This window comes from Colias philodice, chromosome 29, assembly GCF_061535455.1.
Source record: "Colias philodice isolate Cphi_HAF_F1 chromosome 29, ilColPhil1 Martin Lab GWU primary, whole genome shotgun sequence".
Taxonomy (NCBI): Eukaryota; Metazoa; Arthropoda; class Insecta; order Lepidoptera; family Pieridae; genus Colias; species Colias philodice.
The window spans coordinates 6028033-6044593 of NC_143114.1; the positions used below are offsets into that span (position 1 = coordinate 6028033).

General features: G+C 36.2%; 1 protein-coding gene and 1 long non-coding RNA gene across 2 annotated transcripts in view; one reads left to right on the top strand and one right to left on the bottom strand.

The window, feature by feature from the left end:
• LOC149476015 (uncharacterized) overlaps window positions 1-16561 on the top strand; it is a 232628-nt gene that overhangs the window by 168181 nt on the left and 47886 nt on the right. The window lies entirely within an intron of this gene.
• The window catches only part of LOC149476022 (glutamate receptor ionotropic, kainate 2), a 38442-nt gene that overhangs the window by 8910 nt on the left and 12971 nt on the right, over window positions 1-16561 (bottom strand). Inside the window, exons 2-12 of the mRNA XM_089713105.1 lie at window positions 15423-15535; window positions 14865-15026; window positions 12408-12539; window positions 11725-11856; window positions 9049-9212; window positions 8319-8372; window positions 7661-7822; window positions 4957-5100; window positions 3395-3634; window positions 1966-2169; window positions 100-204 (exon numbers count right to left, since the gene is read on the bottom strand). Coding sequence (XP_089569231.1) covers window positions 100-204; window positions 1966-2169; window positions 3395-3634; window positions 4957-5100; window positions 7661-7822; window positions 8319-8372; window positions 9049-9212; window positions 11725-11856; window positions 12408-12539; window positions 14865-15026; window positions 15423-15495 — 1572 coding nt within the window. The 5' untranslated portion in view covers window positions 15496-15535. The remainder of the gene's footprint in view (window positions 1-99; window positions 205-1965; window positions 2170-3394; window positions 3635-4956; window positions 5101-7660; window positions 7823-8318; window positions 8373-9048; window positions 9213-11724; window positions 11857-12407; window positions 12540-14864; window positions 15027-15422; window positions 15536-16561) is intronic.

Sequence of the window (16561 nt, forward strand, 5' to 3'; positions counted from 1 at the left end):
ATGCAAAACTATAACCTCCTTTGAGCTTAGTATACTAACAGTGGGACACCCTGTATAATATATAAGTTTATGCATGGACTACGGGAGTGAAGTCAGTACCTTAAACAAGATCCCAATGCCCAAATTCATGAACGGCTTCGTGAAATCTATAACGACTTCCCGTGCGTAGTTGATCGTCATCGACGCGACTGCTATGTCTGCTTTCTGAAATATAAATACAAAAAAATGAAGAGCAATACATTTTTTTTTTATTTTATTTAAATTTATTAAATACTTTTTAAAACTTGATAATGTTCTACCATAAGGGATTTTTTTCTATGTTTATTTTTGTATGTTAAAGGGATACTCTATTGTATTTATCATTGTTCAAATAATATTAATTTATTAATTGATAGTTTTTTAGAAAATTAAGGATTCTTATATATGTTTAATCGCTTAGTTATTATCTTATGAATGGAGAACATGAGGGTCAAAATATTACTAAAATATACACTTACAAACCACTTTGGTCGTTAATATCTCAGCCATTTTTAACCTTTAAGTATGGACGTGGAGTCTCACAGGCTACTCAATGTTTACGTTTTCATAGTTTCACCTATTTCCCCTCGCTCCCCGGGATTGAGCGGCTCAGTAGCTTTTGTTTTAGTTGCCAAACTAACAACGAGGAAGGAGGTTGTGTCGTCCGGTGAATATTGCGTGAGTAATAACCATCCAAAAATGGACTGGAGCCTGTCAGGCTACACGTCCATTGTTGTCATATAATATATTTTATAAGGGCGATTATGTTTGTTTCAGATTTTGTAGTACAAAATGTCAAATTATAAATAATGCCGTTAATTTTTCATCAAAACTACCGTCTACGACTTCTGTTCAGGGCCCTGCGCAAAAAATTTCCGTGTCGCTGATCCAACTTTCGAACAAAAAGTGAGTGAGTTGTTCGCTACGGATTAGTCTGACAATGAAGAGAATATTGAAGGTTTTTTTTTTATATTGGAGTCCGAACTAATACAAAATCATGAGAGTGACAGTGATGAAGATCAGGACCAAGATCAGGACCATGATCAGGACCAAGATCAGGACCAAGATCAGGACCGGGAACCGGACCAGGTCCTAGGAGAAGAATCGGACAGTTCCAAAAGCTGTGGAAAGAGGAGATTTAAAAAAAAACTAGCACTCGTGCTTGTAGTGCCTCATGTGCAAAGACGTGTTATAAATACTTCATTGCCAAGAGAACTGAGGTTGACAATGAATCGCTTTTTAGGTAATGATATGGTTACAGATGGTGTCCAGGATCAAGAAACCATTCAAGGGTCCAGAAGAGCATGTAGAATCTGTCCCGCGAAAAAACATAGGATAACTACCTATGTTTGTGTTGGGTGCAAGAAACCTGTGTGTCTCCTATGTTCTAGACCTTTGTGCACTGACTGCCAATAAATTAGCGTTATTAGACCGTTGTCAATATTTTTTGTATTAGTTACCGGAAGTAGGTATTTTGTGTTTTTGGTTCCTTATATATTATATTTTAAGAAAAAAAGACTCATTTTGTTATGTCATAAGTTTGGCTGTTTTTAATATCTAAAAATGTAGCCTAAGTAAATTTAGACTTAAAAGTGTCACGATTTTTTATTTTTTACATTTCTATATTTTTTTTAATAAAAGTTGATTACATAAGCACGTTATTTTATTGCTAAATCCCTTAAATTCAATATCCAATCAGCTTTAAAGCAACCTTATATCAAATTCTCAAAAAAAAAGTATGTACATATAGGAGCCTGTGAGACTCCACGTCCGCAGTAGTGTTAAGAAAAAATGACGTCCATACTTAAAGGTTAAAGATATGAAAAAACTAAAAACACAGTTTCTTTCGTAATTTTTTGAAGATTTTTTTGACATGTAAAGTGAAAAACGCTTGTCGGACCCATTATTACCAAAATTAGTTTTTACAAACTTACACACAATACTCACCCGATCTATGAGCTCTCTCACAATCCCGTTCCACTGCCCTGTATCCGGATCCCAAGCCCCATACATATTATCCGGCACGAGCCTCAACCGGTAATCGAACCCGGCTCTAGCGGCGACACGAGCTAAGAGATCTATGCAGAAACCTTCGAAGCGAGCGTTGCCTTGCAGGTTCCAGCCTTCTTTCACCATTACGTAGGGTTTTTCCTGGTTTTAAAGATATTGGCTGTTAGTTCGTTACGAATACGGGATATTCAAACTCAAACTCAAACATTTATTTATTCAATTAGACTTCTTCGAGAAGCACTTTTGAAACGTCATATTTTTACATATTTTTAACATTTACCACCGATTCCTAAATAATAAATATTTAAGAATTAAGGTATGTAATTTAGGACGTGTTTTACAATTTCAAGGCATGTTCTGTTAAGCGTATATCTGTCAGTTAATTTGATATAAAATATATAGAAATGTACCTATGTTACTAAAATCACAATATAAAAAGATTTACATAAAAGTGTCAGATAGCCTATCAAAAATATTATCAGAATGTGGTGAAAGGCAGTCGGTAACCGAACCCGGTGTAAGAGGCAACTCTAACCAATAGAGTACAGGCCCATGTTGAAAAATTTATGGGTCATTTGAACCACCAGGTGACCTATCTAAAACGATATAAGAGCATAAAATAATAAGATTCAGCACTATGCCGTTACTTGTAAGCTGTCCAACATGCCGTACAAAATAAAATGACCAAATTTACCCCAGCAATTGGCGGAAAATAAAAATAAATTCCGTCTTTGTGGAACACCATTTAACTTTTTCAACATGGGCCTGTAGTCTATAAATAGAAACTCTCTAAATAGCATTGCCTTGTTGCCTTTAGTAGGAAAAAAGTAATTTCTTAACCTAGGTTCTCAATTCCTTTTTAATTAACCCCTATTACATCACAAAATGGCGCAGAATCGATACTATTCTTGAGGTGTCATTGTAATCATCAGAATTTTGGTAGTAACATAGGCTACGTAAACTAGCAGTCGGGATTTTTGTTTCCGTAATAATAATATTTTTAAGCTATTGCATAGCTTCTATCGCGGGCCTTGAGCGCGGGGACCGAATCCAGAAATTCCGTAACGAAAAAACCTCACGCTCCCCACTCCGACGGGCGCGGAGGTGTGGCTTGAAGGCATAGCATGCAATAAGCTTTACCGCGGCAGTCCCCGAGTGCCACACGTCTTTTTACACGCTTTATATTAGCTTCACCTGTATGTTTGTATGTTTGTAACCGACTTCTTTGGGCGCGATTTTGACCCACTTTAAACTGCCAGATTTCGTTCAAACTTTGTAGATTTATTGAGGACCGATGACAATACACTAATTTGATAAAATTATCTACATATACATACGTATATCTGCCACCCATCCTTTCACTTACCTCAACAGTAACAACAGTAAGCGTAACATTAGGCGGTGGGTCCCGTCTATACGCGGCCGGATCTGTGACTTCGAGCCCATCAGTCGGGTTCCACGTACCCGACATAACTGTCCCCCCATCCCTACCCCCAGCACCCCAAACACCCCCAACACCCCCCACTAGACGCATCAGCTGCAGGTTGAATGTGGTTCGGACTCCGTTTGTGAATTCCATGGGTCCAGTTAGACCGTGTGCATGTACCTAGAAATGTAAGATTTGTGTTTAGTGTAGACGAGATAAAAAAAGACGGGTTGCACTCCGGGAGTGCCGGCAGAAGTGAAAACTTGATAAACGTTCAGCATGTTTGATATTTTGGAATGGTATCCGTCTTACGCATGGAATATAAGGGCTAAAAAAAATCCGTCTTACGCTTTTTCGATGGTCACGTGTCCTGACGCGAGTTTAAGATTTTATACCCAACGCCGCTAAAGAAGTTTTCACTTCAAAAATTGAAAATCTGACCGTTAGCAAGTAATATTGCGATAGTGAACGAATAATATCTGTGAGTATAGTCAGAGTCTTGTCTTTCATATGTAATACTAGCTGTGTCGCGCGGTTTCACTCGCGTGGCTCCGCTCCTGTTAGTCTTATCGTGATGATATATAGCCTATAGCCTTCCTCGATAAATGGGCTATATAACACTGAAAGAATTTTTCAAATCGGACCAGTAGTTCCCGAGATTAACTAAAATTTATGTTAATTCAATTGTTAGTCGATCTGTTACAGATTGATATTATTGCCTTTACTTTTTTACGTTGTTGTTAAGTTTCAATTTAAACCAGTATAAAAATTTCAACAGTTAAAAATGTTTTGAACCCCGGAAAGGTCACTTACATTCTCTATTAAAATTTTGTATAAGCGGGGAAAAAAACATTTTTTGACGTGACAACGTCTTATAATTCGATAGAGCCAGTTGCACGCACGAAAAAACATGACTCATGCGGCGTTACCTCGCTCTGAGGCGTTCCATGTAAGGCTTGAAGTGCGAGCGAGAGCGCGGAACGAGCGACAAAGAAGCACAATCGGACGTTGTCACGTTCAACTATCGTCAGTAAACCGACTTTACAGACAACCAATTTTTTTTTTTGAGGGCTTGCAAATTGCAATGCGACCAATTTTTTCAAATTAGAGCGGGGGCACACGATGCGTTGCGGCGGCGGTGCGGTGCCGGAGCGGTGTCGCTGCGTCGTCTTACATAGAAATATCTGTGGCATGTCACACGATGCGCTCCGGCGCCGCACCGGACTTGTAACCACCAAGACGAGGCGGGGAGGGGTGAATGCGGTGCGACGTCGGAGCGGCACCGCTCAGTTGTTTTGCGTCACAAGGAAGGACACGCTGTGCAACGCTGCTACGACGCCGCTGCGACAGAACAACGTTACGGCGCCGCACCGCTCGTGTGCCCACTGACACGGTGAAATCTTTGCGGTGCGGCGCCGCAACGCATCGTGTGCCCGCGCCCTTACTGATAACGAAACCGCAGGCGACAACCATTTAGTTTTCTATAGATATATATTGATTACCTTATGTATATTCTCCCACAACATATTCCCGTGGGCCATAGGCGTTTCCGTGTCACAGGACACATTGCTTTTGTGAACATCTTTGGTTGAAGCCAGTGCTAAAGCCAGCACTTGGACAGCGTCGTAGAGAAGCGCAGGGTCAGTCTGAAATTGAGATATTTAATTTTATTTAAATACATAAATAATAAATATTTCAGGACCATTTTCACACACGGCACGATCGGATCCCATACTAAGCTTTCGCTTGTGTTATGGAAACAAGATGGCTGATAAACATACATAAGTATATAATTTTAAATAAATACTTATATAGACAATTAATACCCACACACAGAGCAAAGATCTTCATCACAAGACTATTTTCCCTGGGTAAATAATAAAAAAATCATAATTTATTTCTCAAATATCTCCCATTTGAGATTTAAGTTTGTACAAAATCGAGCCATTAATGCAAAAAATCTGCATGTTTGTCTGTTGCGCTTTCACGGCTGAAGTTTGAAAGAAATACAAATGTCTACGGCCAAACATAGGCTATTTTCAAGGCTAATCTCCTCTAAACAGTGAATCAGAAAAAAAATTTGCCCATTGCTTTCCTAGCTGTCTGCGACAGCTAGGACAACTAATTTATTATCTACTAGCTTTCCGCCCGCGGCTTCGCCCGCGTTTTCAAAGACTAACCCACATAGTTCCCGTTCCCGTGGGATTTCCAGGATAAAACATGTCCTATGTGTTAATCCAAGTTACCCTCTACTTTTGCGCTAAATTTTATTGTAATCGGTTCAGTAGTATTTGCATGAAAGAGGAACATACACACACATACACACCCATCCTCACAAACTTTCGCATTTATAATATTAGTAGGATAGGACGTAGTGATGCCACGCCCCGGACACTCCATACAAAATTATCGTTTTGACAGTCACACTGTTGAGACTGCAAATGTGTGTGTTAACACTTTATGGTTAAATAAAATAAATAAATAAATAAATCGTTTATTTGCACATGAACATGGTATACATAGGTGTTAAGAATAAGATACATTATTTCAGCATGTTTAGCCGTTATTCAACGGCATGCAAATACATTTTACATTAGATATACATTTTATATTATGTCTTCTTAATTTTATTTTATTAAAATCAATTCATTTGTTATTCATTCACATTATTATAATTAATATTTCACAATTCATTCATATTCATTACAAAAATTACATACATTATTACAAAATCAATATTAAGACGCAAGTAGACAATGTTAATTACGAGTTTAGATATTCTTTAACACTATAAAAACATTTCTGTTCAAGCCATTTATGAAGTTCTTTAAAAAATAATTTAGTATCTAAGTTTTTTAATTTAGTTGGCACCTTATTATATATTTTTACACTCATACAAAGACAGTTTTTATTATATTTTTTTAATCTAGGATTATCTTTTAAAATTAGTTTACTTGGATCTCTGCGACTACGGCTATTTAAATCACTTGCCTTTTTATAAAGATACATATGCTTAGTCACAAACACGCACATATCATAAATGTAAAGAGATGGCAATGGCAGCAGACAAAGTTTTTTAAATATCGGCTTACAGGACTGATCCGATCTCATACCACATAAGGCCCGTATACATCTCTTTTGAGCCAGAAATGCTCTTGTTATATCGGTACTATTGCCCCAGATAACAAGGCCATAACGCAAAACAGATTCCACGTAAGCGTAATAAGAAGTAAGTGCGGTTTTTAAGTTTGTAACCCTTCTTACTTCCTTAATGCATAAACAAATTTATTTAATCTACTACACACATTTTCTATATGTAGTTTCCAGTCTATATTTGTATCTATTGTCACACCTAGAAACTTTATTTCATTTTTTGCTTGTATTTTAGGAATGTCAAAGTTAAATTTATTAAATTGTAAAAATTTTGTTTTGTCCAAATTTATTTTCAAATCATTATTGTCAAGCCATTTTATTATGTTGTCAATACTATAATTAATGTCATTTATGTGGTCATGTATATTATTTTTGTCAGAAGTTACAATTAAAGAAATGTCGTCAGCAAATAAGATGCACTTGTGATTTGTTATATTAACTATGTCATTTACATATAATACAAAAAGAATTGGACCAAGTACACTGCCTTGCGGTACGCCATATTTTATTATTTCGTAGTCAGAAAAATAATGCGTTATTTCATCGTTTTTATTTACTTCAGAAATTGTTACACACTGCTGCCTATTTTGAAGGTAAGATCTTATCCAGTGAAGCGTTTGCCCTCTTATACCGTACGATTCTAGTTTTTTTAATAGTTTATAGTGTGACACGAAGTCGAACGCTTTGGAAAGGTCAAAGAAAAGAGCTGTAGTTAATTTGTTTTGATTAATGCTGCCTAAAACTTTATCCATCAGGGAATATATAGCTAGCTAGCAGCTATTAATAATGGTTGGCACATTTTTGACTAGCGTAAAAAAAAATTAGCGTTTTTCTGATGAAATACATGCGTAAACAGCACAATATCTAACCATTTTCTACGAAAAACGATAATCACAAATCCAAAATAATAAAATTACTATAAGTCAATTTGAAATGTGGACCATTTTTAGACTGATCGTGCGGGGTGAGGTAAGTGTTTAATTTTGGCGGGAGGCGGAGAGTGTCCGTTCTGTAGCGTTTAGCTATTATTATGTATTCTGTGGTGATGCTTACCTTAATATGTCCCCCAGAGAGTATAGACGCCCCAATCGGATGGAACTTCTCCATAACTTGTAGCGCATCTTTCACTTTATCAGAGTCTCTATTGACGAGCCTCCATCCGCTCATGTTCACGCGGTTATAGTAAAAGTCTTCTAAATCGAATAATTCCATATCCTGAAAAAAAAAATATGAGGGTAGCTGTAGATATTAAAGTTTTGGGAATTGTTCTGGAAGAAGTGACATTTGAAATTGGTAGAAATATCTGAAATTTATCAAAAAAAGTATGTTATTGAAGTTAAACTTCTTTAGGCGCGTTAAATTTCAAGGTCACGTCATGGCAATACCGTCACGTCATGGAGTAAGGCGACGTTTTTGGTATCTTTGAATCTTGCCAAAGAAGTTTCACTTCTGACACGTGTCCTCGGCACACACGCTCTTTTTTATAATATTTGTTAGCATGTTGTTTAACGTGTTCCACTATTAACTAATAATTTCTCTGATTCGTCTATTTGACACTTCATAACGTGAATTTTCATACATTATTAGTAATTTTAACTCTAAGTTTTAACCGACAGATAAGTTAATCATACAATATCCAGAAGCTGCGAAGCCGGTCTTTTAAAATATTTTTATATCGTAAGATTATTGATTGAAAAATGATAATACTTACAAAAGAAGTAAAGATATAATGATAGTTTTCGTTGTTCATTTGTAACTGTAGGATCTGAAAAAGAGAAAATATAATTTTAAAAAATTATTTCCCACACTTCTACATGACCTTAAAAAAACAAGTTTTACCTATAGTTCTTCATAGTTTATACAGTTCTAGCCAACAGAGCCCAGATAATCAACTTTTAAATAACGTTATATAATTACTAGGTTTCCGCCCGCGGCTTTGCCCGCGCAGTCAAAGAAAAACCCGCATAGTTCCCGTTCCCGTGGGATTTCCGGGATTGCGTTATTTTCCCGGGATAAAAAGTAGCCTATGTCCTTTCTCGGGTATCAAAATATCTCCATACCAAATTTCATGAAAATTGGTTCACTTGGACAGAGTTACTTTCGCATTTATAATATTAGTATGGATGCTCTGTCAATTTCCATTCCCTAGCAGAGCATATTTTACTAAGGATATGTTCTCATACGTAACCTAAGGTCAGTGTCAACAATAATATGTCGGGTTTGAGCTGATACAGCTCTCAATTAACATAATAAGTACACATACAGAAATCGCCAATAGATTTAAACGCCTAAGATTTGTCTTTTCACAGTTTAATCCTATATAAAATCCTTTTTTTCGAACTACCCTCACCTATTAGAGCATGATTTATTGATTCGATATTGACATTTGTATGTGTGCGTGTATGTGTTTCTATATCTATATGTTGTGTGTGGGTACTTACAGCTCTAGCCAATTGCCGTAAATGCCTAGGATCCGTGTCCACAATAATATGGCTGATCCCTTGCGCCTTAAGTTGGTACAGCGCTCGTCGGTAGTCGCGGGCTTCACATCGCACCGCGTACATGTCTCTGCCGTCTCGGGCTAGGTTACCTATGTTTAGTTCTCCTGGAATTTATAATAATTATATAATTAAAAACAAATTAAGGAATAATTTGGAAAATCCAAAAGTGCACGCCTCATAATTTTTTTTTAATAATTATTTATTAATTATTATTTTTGTTTATTTAATAACAATTAAACCACATCGAATCAGACCCTGAAAAATGAAAGGGTTCTATTCCTGAGCATACTCAAGCGTAAGAGAAAAAAAAAGCCTCGATTAGTAAAGTATTTCGGTCGCTATCGTGTTAACAAGAAAATCCTCCGCACATACAGACACACGGACGTCCAAGACAGAACTTTTTTAAACTGTTTTTTAACTAGTTTAAATAACAAAAATGCCATCAAAAATATCATGAATGTTAACAATAGTGTTTTTTCTTAATATGTGTGTGTATGTATTATCTTACAAGTGCAATGTATGATACATAAAGACATTTTAAGTTTGAAAAATCAGATGTTTTGCGCGAAGTGACAGTAGTACCCACCTCAACGCTTCGCTTATGAGGCGTGCAAAATTCATGAAATTACTGTATTGTTAGACGTAACTTGTGATTTAATATTTTTGTGTATGAATAGTTGTCAGTGTAGTTGTCACTATCCGAACATGCTTAGCTGTCGAATACTATAAAATGCTGCTTTCTTTTGAATCGTGGCACATTCGTACAAAGGGGCTCGGGCGTTGTTTATACGAAGTTTGACCCAACTACCCTCACTTTGTTAATAGTCGTTGACTTGCTGTGATTTATCAACTACCTACATCAATTAGGCAGTTGTGTAGAATCGCAGTACATTCTTATTACATTCAAACTAATATTGAACCCGGCCCCTCCTGTGTAATTTCTAACAGTAGTGTCACCGATCCTTGATAAGTTTAATACTTGAATTTATATTTTTGGTTTTTATGGCATTCAAATGCTTTGTAAATATAAATTTATAAAGAATAGAAAAAATTCGATCACGAGGCGGGACTCGAACCCGCATCCTTCGCGCCATTCCGGGGCGGATGCCTCACCAACTCAGCCACTCGTGACCCGCCCGAGTGATCGAATTTATTCTATTCTTTCAGTTTTATGTGTCTGAAGGGACACACTGCGCGCCATCTATTGAGATGATTAACAACCATTTCAACCAATATGAAGCACTTTTCAGTGAATACAATATTGTAACGATGGAACACGACCTTTTTTGTTGAATTTATATTTTTGGTTTTTATGGCATTCAAATGCTTTGTAAATATAAATTTATAAAGAATAGAAAATTTTCTATTCTTTATAAATTTATATTTACAAAGCATTTGAATGCCATAAAAACCAAAAATATAAATTAGAAAATTTTCTATTCTTTATAAATTTATATTTACAAAGCATTTGAATGCCATAAAAACCAAAAATATAAATTCAACAAAAAAGGTCGTGTTCCATCGTTACAATATTGTATTCACTGAAAAGTGCTTCATATTGGTTGAAATGGTTGTTAATCATCTCAATAGATGGCGCGCAGTGTGTCCCTTCAGACACATAAAACTGAAAGAATAGAATAAATTCGATCACTCGGGCGGGTCACGAGTGGCTGAGTTGGTGAGGCATCCGCCCCGGAATGGCGCGAAGGATGCGGGTTCGAGTCCCGCCTCGTGATCGAATTTTTTCTATTCTTTATAAATTTATAAGTTTAATACTTTGTACAAATTTTGAATTAGATCTTGAAGAATATAGAAAGGCTACTTAAACAATTTGTTCAAACCAATGTTTCCCTAGCTAGGTTACTGGGCAACCAGTAATAAGAAGAAACAGCTTGCCTCTAAAATAATTTCACAAAAAGTCAAAAATTGTGTGCGATTGTGCATTTGTGTATGTAGGTAAGTCTACGTGCGCGTCTATATGTGTAACTATAAGAGTAAGTAGCTATAAGGTGTATGTGTAGATGTATATTACTCTGGAAAATATGGGTATGCAGGGAGTCCCACTGTTGGTATACTAAGCTCAAAGGAGGTTATAGTTTTGCATACGCTGAGTACGAAAAAAATACTTATAAAATTCCAGACGCATTTTTTTTTCAAATAGAAGAATTCTTAAAACTCTGTGTGTACAGTGTACACTATACACATGCTGAACACCCATAACAAGCAACCCGCCCAACTTTGCCACCAGCACGTGAACTATCGTTTAAGATTATGTTTTCATAGACAAAATGCTCACATTAGAGAAGCGGTATATGCCGGCTGCGCGAAGCTAGAGAAGAAAACATGGATTTTCAGGAAAAATTTATCAAAAAATTTTTGACGTAATTTTGTTGTTTACTTAATTATTTTATACATGATCAGTAAATGCAAAACTACGAGTCCCTTCGCACTTAGTATACCAATATTGGGACACCCTGTATAATTAAAGAGTAAAAGTGTATCTGTATTCTGTATGTATGATGGTCTCTGTAAGATGTATGTGTATATGTATACCTATAAGAGTGAATGTTTTGTATAGAAATGTAAGTCAGTTTGTGCATGTATATCTCTACTTACCAAAACCATAGTCTTCATATATAATACCCATTCTGGACCAATTCAAATACGCTGTGAGGTCCGTGAAAGCCATGTCCAATAACTCTCGCGATGGATACAAGTTGATTGTGAACGACATTGTGCTGTTTTGTGCTGGAATATCAATTTTAATGCTCTGTGAATAGGGTTGAAATTCGTTTGACAAGTAAGGTCGATCGTTTTTGATACTTAGAAGTACTGGAGAAGTTTGGTTATTCGTTAAAGAGATGAAAAGTAGAAAGAAGAAAAATGGCGTGTTCATTTCAAATTCAAGAAATAAGTACGATATTTTTAATTTGAATTTAGAAATTCTCTTTTGTAGATCATCAGTTATTGAACGACTTAAAAAAATTGGGCCAAGCAATAATTTTTGTAATATATTTATAGTCTATATTCAATTACAGATATCCCAAACATTCTGTCAAACAAAAACTCACATAATATAAACTTAGGGTCTATAATCATTTAAAAATATCCCTGATATTTGCCCGATCAAAAACATACCCACGGTCCAATCCAATCAAAAACATATTCAGTGTATATTCATTTACAAATATCTCTTTTATTTGGCTATTCAAAAATATACCTACGCTCTATACACAAAAAAGTCTATATTCATTAACAAAATATATCTCAATTATTTAATCAATCAAAAATATACTTACGTGCTATGTACTTAGGGTCTATAGTGAAGTGTGGCGCGTGCAACGATTGGCACATTGCAGACAGCGTGGACCCGAGGAGCGGACCAGCACTGCTGAAGATGGCTACTGCGCCTGATTTTATTTGTATGCACGCTGGAAGATTAATTTAATAATTAATATCAATACATAGTGTGTATGCTTAAATCTTTAAAACTACGCCGGATTTTGATGTTTTTTTAAGCTATTGCATAGCTTCTATCGCAGGCCTTGAGCGCGGGGACCGAATCTAGAAATTCCGTAACGAAAAAACCTCACGCTCCCCACTCCGGCGGAGGTGTGGCTTGAAGGCTTGCTTGCTTGCTTTATCGCGACAGTCCCAGAGTGCCACACTTTTTTTTTTTTATTAAATAGAGTGATTGAAGAGGAAGGGTTGAATATATAATTTGTTAAGTTTTATAAAAAGCGATCGAAGCCGCGCGCGAAATTCTAGTAAACACTAGGTATTTTGAGAAATAACAAAAGTAATTAAAGTATGGATATTAAATCTCTTGCAACCTTTCCTTAAGAGGAATGGTGACCTGGAAGAGGTTGTTTCTATAATGTTTCCGTTCGCCCGCTTTGTTAAAAAAGAGAGTGTGTGCCGAACACAAGTGTCAGAATTGAAACTTCTTTGGCAAGATTCGAAGATACCACAATTGTCGCCTTACTCCATGACGTGACGGTATTGCCATGACGCGACCTTGAAATTTTACCCTTAACCCGCCTAAAGATGTCACTTTAAAACAAATAAAATCAGTCATTTTTAAAACTTCCGAAATTTTTAAAGGCAAATTTCTACATGACGACCATTTTGAATATTTATTGAAGCTTCAATGCCCATTTTTATGGGACAACAAACGTTGTATAAAACTACAAAACCTAATCATCCACACAAAATTACGGATTAGTTGTATGGTGTATCATGTATGGATTATACTAGTTGTATGGATGTATGTAACTCGGTCAACACAATCGTATTAGCGGAGTAGGTCAAGGCATGTCGGCTTACCGCGGTTTCTCACTTTGAGATCGGTTTTAATGTCTTTTGTTTTTAACTACAAAAAGTATCATTTGGTACATCTTTATATACATACTAGCGGTCCGCCCCGGCTTCGTCCGTGGTACATACATGTTTAAACTATCCTATCTCTCAAGTTGGATCTAACTGCACATGGTGTGCGAATTTTATTATAATCGGTTAAGTGGTTTAGGAGTCCATTGAGGACAAACATTGTGACACGAGATTTATATATATTACTAGCGGTCCGCCCCGGCTTCGCCCGTGGTACATATGAAAAATAGATGTTGGCCGATTCTCAGACTTACCCGATATGCACAGAAAATTTCATGAGAATCGGTCCACCCGTTTCGGAGGAGTATGCAGACTAACATTGTGACACGAGAATTTTATATATAAGAAGAAGAAGATAAAAGAGATGTAGCTAATAAACCAGAATAAGGGTGCTTATCCACCAATAATGTGCAAGTATGTATAGTAAGGAATGTGTTTCTAAATAACCAATAGCATCGCTTCAAACGCTAAACGCTTTAAACTTCGAACTAAATGAAGCGATATGATTGGTTATTTACAAACACATTCCTGGCTACACATACTCTCACATTATTAGTGTAAAAGCACACACAGAAAATTTAAATGCAATGTTATTAAAGTGAAACTTTTATTACAGCATCGTCTCAAACTTTTTGGTCTGTGTAGCGCATGTCGCGTGTATCGCGGCTGCCGAGTAGGTATACCTACTGACCGACACGCGACATGCGCTACACAAAGCAGTGTACGGAACCGTTCGAACAGTTTCACTTTTACCGTGGTTTCATAAAACCACACAACATTTTATTCTCTACTAAGATTATTAATTCGTTTGCGGTTTGTATTAACATATAAGAGGACGCAAAATGGCGGAGAATCAATCCCTATTCTTAGTTAAATCGCATAATTTAGACATTTTTATTGAAACGTATTTCATATAAATGACATTATCGTAGTACTTTATTACATGAGCGTGGGCGAATTTTTGATGTTCAATATTGATAGAATCTAATTTATTATAGAAATATAAGATGTACAATATTTATTTAAAAGAACGTTGGTTCGTATTTTTATTTGTATCTTCACTAGATTGATCACGCGGCTTCACGCGTGTTGTATTTGTATAAAAATAGCTCCTGTGCTCATTCTTCATTCTTGTGTAAATTTGATCTCCTGTTTTGAAGTGAAACTTCTTTAGGCGCGTTGATAGTCAAATTTCAAGGTCGCGTCATGGCAATACCGTCACATCATGGAGTAAGGCAACGATTTTGGTATCTTTGAATCTTGCCAAAGAAGTTTCACTTCTGACACGTGTGGTCGGCACACACGCTATTTTTTTAGTTTGCGTTTTAGTTCGAAATTAACTTCAACCAAAAGACTATAATGCTTACCTTTTTTATACGCTCGAAAAGTATCCCTAGGCGTTGTATACTGTATATCATATACTAAAGTGGATTCAGGTAATATGCTCCTTTCTTTATTTATTCTATATATTGCGTATTTAAAAGCCAACTCAGCACTCCCTCCTCTGGCGTCTTCGGTAAAAATTGCACCTGAAATTAAAAAAACATAAAAAATAATTCCCCATAATGAATCAAGAACGATGAGTGTATATTATAATTGGGACTTTTTATTAATTTAAATAACTTACGAATTACGAATAGTTCTTTTGAAATTAACTTATATAATTCAGTAAATTATGGAAGACTTCAAAAAATTGGTCACCTCGCCACCTTTTGACCTCGCCAACCGTTACCAAATTTTTATTATTTGTTAGTACAGATACATATAGAAATATGTACCAAAAAATACATAATCTATTAAAATATCAACTGTCTAACTATACAGGTCTTTATCACAGACAGACACACGGACGGCGAAGTTTTAGCAACAGGATCCCATTGTATCTGATTACGGAACCCTAAAAATTGATTTAGCTGTATCCTTACCAATTTTAATAACCGGAGACAATGAAGACACCACATTCACAATAGCCAGAATCCAACCCAAGCTGTTCCACATGATGCCTCGACATCACAGCATCCAGGATCCTGCCCGCTACCTGGAACAGAATTAGAACAATAAGAGCGGCTGTACACGGACTGCTCGAGTGTTCGGTCGTTGACTGCTCGAACTGTCGCTACAAACCGCGCAGTTGACGGATTGAAGCGGTCGCGACTGCTCGAGCAGTCATGTGTACGGCAGTGAATGAGTCTATAGTTTACCGTACGGTCACGGCTTCTTCTTGCTTTTTTCGCTTAGAATCAGAAAAAAATCAGTCAAGTGTGAAATGAACTTCAACACGGGTTCCGTACAAAAAAAATAACTAAACATTGGTCACGTTCTCAATTTGTGACCCTTGTTTAGACGCGATTTTCAATTAGTTGATGATATAGGCAATATAGTGGCAACAGAAATACATGATCTCTGAAAATTTCAAGTATCACTTTTCACGAAATACAGCCTGTTGACAGACGGACATTTCAATATTTTTTCTTTATATTAAGTGTTCAAGAGCTTAATGAATAGTCAATATAATTTTAATGAAATTCAAAATGTTTCTTCCTGCTAAGAAATTCTTCTATTCAAATAACTAGATATAAAGAAGAGATTTTTTGTTGATTTTTTATAAACCAAATTAGCTGTAGAACTAAAAATCAAAACGGATATTGCCGTTGCCACAAAATAGCACGCTGAAAAATTGATATACCAATTTAATTTTTGGACATTCCTCCCATACCTCAACTTTTCAATACCAACTATGTAAGGTTAAATTCAACTCGAAAACTTCGCTGAACCTTTCCTCAAAAATACACATAAAAATTTATTAAATTTTACAGTAAGTAATAACAGCAAAAATTCATCATGCTTGCAGCTACAGTTGCGTGTGAAATTAAAAACACAACACAGAGGAAGGCTCGGCGGGAAATAGGTCGAATCATTGATATGAAATAACTGGGAACATTGCAATGTAGGCAAGTGCGAGCGGCTAGAAATATGTGGGTTCCGTATTCAATAATTTCTTTTTTAACAAAAAACTATAAATTAACTACAAATTGTCGGAATTACAGTAAATTTAATGGGACCA